Raw genomic sequence first — 8,524 nt, 5'->3', positions numbered from 1 at the left:
ACTGACATGGAGCTCGTCAGGAAAGGAAAATTGAGGTAGATATTTGATATTAAATTTTCCATTTTCCTGACAGCTCCATGTCAGCCTACTACTGTCTGTGCTGACATGGAGCCCATTAGGAAAGGAAAATTGCAGTAAGTATTTGATATTCAATTTTTCATTTTAAGTCACACACATTTTTTTTTTAAATTTAAAAGCATAAACAAGCATCATTTAAGAAATCTATTTATTAAAGTTAATAAAACAAATGAAATAACTTACATTTCAAATGTTATGTAAAATATTTACATTCGAAATAAACCAAACAATAGATTGCAATTTGTTATAATAAATGTACCTTGCAGTATAAGCCTACAGTGTGGGCATCTGACGAAATGACAAAATATCGGGTTTTAGTTTTTTGTAGTCCACAAGGGGTTACATTTATATGCAAGTTTTCTGAACTATTAAACATTTAATGTTAGTGGTTTCAGATAAGTGGTTTCAGGTAAGATGTTCAAACGAAAAGTCTTTGTCCTTATTAGTTCCCGTAGGTGGATCTATAGTGTAAACAAAGTGTGATGTTAAATTTCTTAATCCACCTTTTCGATGGCATGCATTGAATTGTTGTCTTGCTTGGCACACAGAACCCTAGTACAGTAACAGTCCAGTTAATTTAATACAGTGTCCTTTTTAATCTACTTCTTCAATTGTAGGTCCTGAGCTGGTGCCTTGCCTGGCTTGAGTACCACAGCTAGAGCCAGGCATACCTCCCTGGTACAGCTTGGTAATAATGGGTTGGCACACCATTTCCAGCTCCTTCTGTTTATGGGTGTACTCATCTTTCTCTGCCAGTTGGTTGCTCTCCAGCCAGGCAATGGTCTCTGTACACTTCTCGGAGATTAGCTTTTTCTCCTCCTCACTTATCTTGCCTTTCATGTTCTCATCTTCCATCGTACTCTTAATGTTGAAGGCATAAGATTCTAGAGAGTTCTTGGCAGCAATTTTCTCTCGTTGTGCCTCATCATCAGATTTGTATTTCTCTGCATCTTGCACCATTTTCTCAATTTCCTCTTTGCTCAGACGACCTTTGTCATTTGTAATTGTTATCTTGTTTTGTTTGCCAGTACTCTTGTCCACAGCTGATACATTGAGGATGCCATTGGCATCAATATCGAAGGTGACTTCAATCTGTGGCACTCCTCGGGGGGCTGGGAGGATGCCACTCAGTTCAAATTTACCTAGGAGGTTGTTGTCTTTGGTCATGGCTCGCTCTCCTTCATACACTTGAATGAGGACGCCGGGCTGGTTGTCTGAATAGGTGGTGAAGACCTGAGTCTGCTTGGTAGGAATGGTTGTATTACGTTTTAAGAGGACAGTCATGACACCACCGGCTGTCTCCAGGCCCAAGGAAAGAGGAGCCACATCTAGTAGGAGCAGGTCCTGCACATTCTCTGACTTATCTCCCATCAGGATAGCAGCTTGAACAGCAGCCCCATAGGCCACAGCTTCATCTGGGTTAATGCTCTTGTTGAGTTCCCGTCCATTGAAGAAGTCCTGCAACAGTTTTTGTACTTTGGGAATACGTGTAGAGCCCCCCACCAGGACAATTTCATGAATCTGTGATTTGTCCAGCTTGGAATCTCTCAGGGCTTTCTCAACAGGCTCCAGGGTACCACGGAAGAGATCAGCGCACAGTTCCTCAAAGCGGGCTCTGGTAATGGAGGTGTAGAAGTCAATGCCCTCATACAGAGAGTCAATTTCAATGCTTGCTTGGGTGCTGGAGGACAGGGTGCGCTTGGCTCTCTCACAGGCTGTTCTCAGCCTCCTCAAGGCCCTCTTGTTTTGACTAATGTCCTTTTTGTGCTTGCGCTTGAATTCCTCAACAAAATAGTTAACCATGCGATTATCAAAGTCCTCCCCACCCAGATGAGTGTCACCCGCTGTGGCTTTTACCTCAAAGATTCCGTCATCGATGGCGAGGATGGAGACATCAAAGGTGCCACCACCCAGGTCGAAGATGAGGATGTTGCGCTCTCCACGGCCCCCTTTGTCCAGGCCATAGGCGATGGCTGCTGCTGTTGGCTCATTGATGATTCTCAGCACATTGAGTCCAGCGATTACCCCGGCATCTTTGGTGGCCTGGCGCTGAGAGTCATTGAAATAGGCTGGAACGGTGATGACAGCGTTGGTGACTGGGTGGCCCAGGTACGCCTCTGCTATCTCTTTCATCTTCAGCAGCACCATAGAGGAGACCTCCTCAGGGTAGAAGGTCTTCATCTCTCCCTTATAGTCCACTTTGGCCTTGGGCTTTCCTCCTTCGCTCACCACCTGGAAGGGCCAGTGCTTCATGTCAGACTGCACTATGAGATCATCAAACTTCCGGCCAATCAGCCTCTTGGCATCAAAGATGGTGTTCTGGGGGTTCAGAGCCACCTGGTTCTTGGCAGCATCTCCGATCAGTCTCTCAGTGTCAGTGAAGGCCACGTAGCTGGGGGTGGTGCGGTTCCCCTGGTCGTTGGCGATGATCTCCACCTTGCCATGCTGGAAAACCCCCACACAGGAGTAGGTGGTGCCCAGGTCAATGCCAATCGCGACTCCTTTAGATGCCATGTCTCTGGAAGAAATAATGAAGTCTTGCAGTGAAGGAGCTGGACTGTTGCTGGCCACTCTCTGCTGGATTCTTCTCAGTGATCACCGGCTGTGATATGAGCACTGTGTATCCGCTCTCTTCTCTCCAGTCTATGGATGATAATACACTCTGTACAGACTGTCACACCGCTCTAAGGAACTTCTATATATTCATCTCCTATGCAGGGACGTCACGCCGCTTCCAGCCAATCGCAGAGCGGTCCTCGCTATGCTTCTTACGTCGCTTAGCAACTTTCCCGAAAGTTCCCGAGCGTTCCCCACACAACCAACCAATCGTGAGGCACCCGAGCCGCAGAACTTTCCCGAGGCTTCCAGCTCAGAGAGCTCTGTCCAATCAGAAACGGCGGGTAGGTCAATTACGTCACTAGGAAAGGAGAAGCTTCGCGAGCGTTCCAGACGGTGCTGTTAGTCAGACAATTGCTCGGCCAATCAGTGCTGTGAGGGGGCGGTCTTAGGAGACGTTTCGCGACTATTCCAGGTGGGGATGTCAGTCAGGCAACAGCTCAGCCAATCGGAGCTGTGAGGGGGCGGGGTTTAGTGTAGAGGTCTGGAGGAGTCTGGATATCGTCCTAGGCACAAAGAGACATATATTTGTTTACTTGTATACCCTTAGCCAGTCATAGCGCGGCCCTAACAATGATTCTAGCTACAGTCTCCTCGGAACTTTCTCGAGAAGTCTTAGACGAGCTAGCCAATCAAATCGCTTTACTGACATACCTGCAAACTTTTCGCTGTACTCTGATTGGTCTGGCAGTTGTCCAATCAGCAGCAGCTGATTGTCCACTCAGCTGTCGGTTAGAGATTCTCTCCGCCAATCAGCGGATGGAGCAGGATAGTGTAACCGTTCCAGAAGAGAGAGCTGGAAAAGGCGCACGCGCCGGAGTGACAGGGAATGGCATAGAGCTGACATTACCTGAACATCTACAGCCGATGGTATCATGTCACTGACAGTAACTGTTGGAATTTATTGTCATATAGATTACTTTCTTACATACCATGGGGCGTAGTTTAGCTGATTGTACTGCAAAATATCTGACTCGGCAACCGATCACAGGTCATGCTGAGCCTTGTAGTTCACCTGGATCGTGAGTAATGCAGTGTATATTGCTAGAGCCACCATGACAGGGATTTGGATGAGGAAGTAGAAACCAGCCCTGAGTACAAATCCCTGAGATGAGATCACTGAATGATCCGATGTGAGATCTATAGAATGAGTGGTGCCAACCATGTGTATGACCCACTGACATAAGCAGTGCCAACCATGCGTATGACCCACTGACATGAGTGGTGCCAGCCATGCGTATGACCCACTGACATGAGCGGTGCCAACCATGCGTATGACCCACTGACATGAGCGGTGCCAACCATGCGTATGACCCACTGACATGAGCGGTGCCAACCATGTGTATGACCCACTGACATGAGCGGTGCCAACCATGTGTATGACCCACTGACCTCAGATCGGGAACAAAATTGGATCATCGATGTAATCCATTGAAGAGTATAATCCTGGCTCTAAGGCTTCGTTCACACCTAAGGCCGCGTACACACGGGCGGATTGTCTGCCCAACTAAGTTCGTCAGACAATCCGACAGACAGTCCGTTCAACTTTTGAATGAACGGACTTGACCACACACGATGAGCAGACAGTCCGCCGAAAGCTTGCGCGATGACGTGTACAGCACGTACGACGGGACTAGAAATTCGACGTCCAATATACTGCAATGCAACCTTCGGCGTGTAAATCCTTTCTGAGCATGCGCCATACTTAGTCCGTCCAACTTGCCTACACACGAGCGGACTGTCCGCTGAAACCAAGTTTGGACGGACAAAATTACGGAAATTCCGAAAGACTAAGTCCGTCAGACTGTCCGCTGAAAAAGTCAGCTGAAGCCCACACACGAGCGGATTGTCCGCTGAAACACGGTTCAGCGGACTAAGTTGGGCAGACAATCCGCCCGTGTGTACGCGGCCTAAGCGTTCCAGAAACCCACATCTTTGCTAACGTTTTCAGAAACATTGTGCTTGCAGAGCCATTAGTTACTTACTGGGCACTTAAACCCTCCTCCTGCCCAGACCAATTTTTATCTTTCAGCGCAGTCACACTTTGAATTACAATTGCGCGGTCATACAACACTGTACTCAAATTAAATTTTATCAATTTTTTTCACACAAATGGAGCTTTCTTTTTGTAGTATTTAATCAATGGGTTTTTATTTTTTTGCTAAACAAACAAAAAAAAACAAATGTTTGAAAAAAATATAAAAAAAGTTTTCATAGTTTGTTATAAAATTTTGCAAATGGGTAATTTCTCTCCTTCATTGATATTTGCTGATGAGGCTGCACTGATGGGTGACACTGATAGGCACAGATAAGGCGAGACTGATAGGTACAGATAAGGCGAAACTGACGGGCACTGATAAGACAGCACTGATGGGCACTGGTAGGTGGTATTGATAGGCAGCACTGGTAATGAGGCACTGATTGGTAACATTTATAGGCGGCACTGATAGGTGACACTGTGGACACTGATAGGTGGTACTGGTAGGTGACACTGTGGGCACCGATGGGTGGTACTGCGGGCACTGGTAGGTGGCACAGAAGCCTCTTCAGAGGCTCTCCAGATCGAGATTGATGTCCCTCTTAGACCCCTTTCACACTGCCGCACCCATAGCGTCGGCGTTTTACTGTCGGATTTGCAGTGCATTTTGGCTGCTAGCGGGGCGCTTTTACCCCCCGCTAGCGGCCGAGAAAGGTTTAAAACCGCCCGCAATACGCCGCAATAGCGGTGCGAGGAGAAAAAATAGCCGATTGCTGGCTCTGTTTCCATCACATGATCAGCTGTCATTGGCTTACAGTTGATCACATGGTAAGGGGTCGGGATCGACTCCTTACTCCGATCTGTGATCAGCCGAGTCTCATAGACACGCTGATAACAGAGCATGCCGTGCACAGCCTGCAGGGAGCGCGCAGGCCACTTGAGCATGGGAGGATGTCCATGGACGCCCTCCCAGCAAATTTGGTTTGTGCTGTAGCCGTATTTTGGCTATAGCGTGGACGGGAGGTGGTTAAAGAGGAGGGTCGTTTAAAAAAAAATAAAAAATTAAAAGTCAGCAGCTGCAAACACTGCAACTGCTGACTTAATAAGCGCACTTACCTGTCCAGGGCGGCCGCCCGAGGCTGACCCGTCCCTCGGCTCTCGGGTCCCGGCGCCGCCATTCCTTCTAAGGGAAACAGGCAGTGGAGCCTTACGGCTTCACTGCCCGTTTCCTACTGCGCATGCGCGAGTCGCGCAGCGCTTTGTGAATGGGACGCGCTGAGTAAGGAAACACACAGTTCCCAGAACACAGCGCGACCATTACCCAGAAGACAACGCGGCGAGGAGAGAAGAAAGAAGATCTCCGCGGAGGAGGAAGATTAGGATTATGTGCCTAGCAACAGGCATTTCTGGTAAGTAAAAAAAAAAAATTGTTTTCATTTTTTTTTTTTTTTTTTTTTTTTTTGTAATTTTTTATATTTTTTTTTTCAGGGTGGCCCTCCACTTTAATGGCATCCCAAATGTGGGTATAGGTCCTTTGTTTAGTTGTGTAACAAAACGCACCTGGCTTGGTGCTAAAAAAATAAAATAAATACATTTCTTACATTGGCACCTTTGTTACACATAGGGCAGACTATATGCTGTCACGTGCCAAATGCATTAAAAAAAGGCACGTTGTACAGGCGTAAATGTGGCCTAAAGCTTATTAGATAAAGGCTGTGATAGGTCTCATGCACATGAACATAAAAAAAAAAATCCACAGATTTTACACTCTCGGCATATCGCCGCGATCTGCGGCCTGCCCCAGTGTGCCTGAGCGCCGCTGTCTACGGTGCATGCGGTACAGACAGAGGTGGCTGGCTTCGGGTAAATATCTCCTAAACCTTATAGGTTTAGGAGATATTTCTTGGACCTACAGGTAAGCCTTAATCTAGGCTTACCTGTAGGTCAAAGTTGGTTGTAAGGGTTTACAACCACTTTAAACCCCTACCAAAATGTAATGTACAGTGCATCCGGAAAGTATTAACAGTGCTTAATTTTTTCCACATTTTGTTATGTTAAAGCCTTATTCCAAAATCGATTAAATTTTTTTTTTTTCCTCAAAATCTAAAATCCTACAAACAATAACCCATAATGACAACATGAAAAAAGTTTGTTTGAAATCTTTGCAAATTTATAAAAAAAAAATATCCCCATACCACCCCAGCTAGGTTCGGACTCTCCTACCTGGAAGCCCCTGACTGTACAGTCTCTAAATGAGCTATAACACAGGGGGCCCCACTCTGGTGGTCTCAGGGGCAAAAAATCAAATCCTAAAAAAAAAAAAAAAAAACCTTAAAGAGGTTTTAATGTTTTGCAGCGGTCTCCCTCTGCCTTTTTTGTTCTCTTCTGTTTCATTTTTGTTTTTCGTTTTTCTCTTTTTTTTTTCCCTTCTTTTTCCTCCTCCGAGCATGCTGAGCCCTGTAGTTCCACAGCGGTATGCCCTTTCCATCATGTCGGCCGCGTTTGGACGCTCGGCGCTCAGAAAGTGACATTTTCCCTGCCCTCTGCATTTGCCAGCATCCAAGATGGCACAGGGCGGCGCGGCCGGCCAGTGTGCATGCGCGGCAGTGACGTCACTCCTCCGGCGACGGCGGTCTATTTAAAAACTGCCTTTTTCATTTTTAAATGCAGCTTGTGTTTCTACACCACCCTCCATCCTGGTTTCTGCATACAGCCTGCTGCCTTGCAAGACAAGTCCTCCTCAGTCTCTGGTAAGGTTTTTTTCTATCATCTTTATGTTACTTTACCGTTTATTCTATGTCAGCACCTTCTGCTTATACTCTGCATTAGCTCTCACACTGAAAACCTCTGGTCACAGGTGTACTCTATCCTTCCCTATGGAGACCGCTGCCATAGTAGACCATCCAAGAACTACAAGGTAAGGGGACATATGTATTGGTAAGTAGTGAAGAGGAGAAAAGAGAGCACTGCCATTAATACCTTTCATTTTGGTAGCTCTGGCAGGTCATCAGGGTCATCCCATTCTAAACGGAAGGAACGTTCCCCCTCAAGACACTCTCACTCTCGGCGTAGTCGGTCAAGGTCTTCCCGTCACCGCAGAGAAGCGTCATCCTCGCACCGAGAGGAGCACCATACCCGTCCTGCGGTTAATACCTGCTGGGTCTGTGGAGCGCAAGCATTACCTAATAAGCTTGTTTGCCAAATCTGTCTGGAAGAAGCAACTCGAGACAAAGAAGCTGACGCAAGAGAGGCTTCCAATATAATAAGAGACTCTGTTAAAGAAACGATTTTGCAGGTGACAGCATATGATCCAATCAGGTCATCTAACTCAGCCTCAACTTCACACACTCCTCAGGATCCAGACGACTCCCCAGAGGAAGAGGAACCCCTGACCCCTACGGTTTTCGACTTTGCATTGATAAACCCATTTGCGAAATCAGTTAACGAGGCGATCGGTTAGGAAGAAGAGAGAGACATCCCACCTAAGTTACAAAAATATTTCCCTAACCTAAAAAAAGACCCGGAGGTCTTTCCCTTTATTGAAGAGCTAGAAGAGCTCATAAAAGATGAATGGCAAAAACCAGAAAAAAAATCTGGTTTGAATAATAGATTAGCAAAGCTCTATCCCCTAAAAGAGCCAGCAGTGAACCCTCTTATCTCCGCTCCTGTGGTAGACTCCCCACTGATGCGTTTAGCGCGCCATGTAACCCTACCAATAGAAGATGCCGTAACATTTAAGGATGTGATGGATCGCAAGATCGACCTCGACCTTAAGAAAGCCTATTCAGCAGCGGGGGGGGGGGGGGGGGGGGGGCTTGTAGGCCAGCAATTGCTCTAGCAGCGGTCGGTAGA

At 46.8% G+C, this 8,524-nt stretch overlaps 1 protein-coding gene across 1 annotated transcript; it reads right to left on the bottom strand.

Moving 5' to 3' along the window:
- Positions 1 to 212: 212 nt before the first annotated feature.
- Positions 213 to 2,940, bottom strand: LOC143940457 (heat shock 70 kDa protein). Its single transcript, XM_077461905.1, has one exon. It carries the CDS (start codon positions 2,590 to 2,592, stop codon positions 673 to 675), a length of 1,920 nt encoding a protein of 639 aa, XP_077318031.1. The 5' UTR covers positions 2,593 to 2,940; the 3' UTR covers positions 213 to 672.
- Positions 2,941 to 8,524: the final 5,584 nt, after the last annotated feature.

Source organism: Lithobates pipiens, unplaced genomic scaffold (assembly GCF_037356315.1).
Source record: "Lithobates pipiens isolate NorthernLeopardFrog02 unplaced genomic scaffold, aLitPip1_a1.2 Scaffold_1, whole genome shotgun sequence".
Lineage (NCBI taxonomy): Eukaryota > Metazoa > Chordata > Amphibia > Anura > Ranidae > Lithobates > Lithobates pipiens.
Note: the sequence above shows the minus strand (reverse complement) of the source record. Positions and strands in the feature narration are given on the sequence as shown.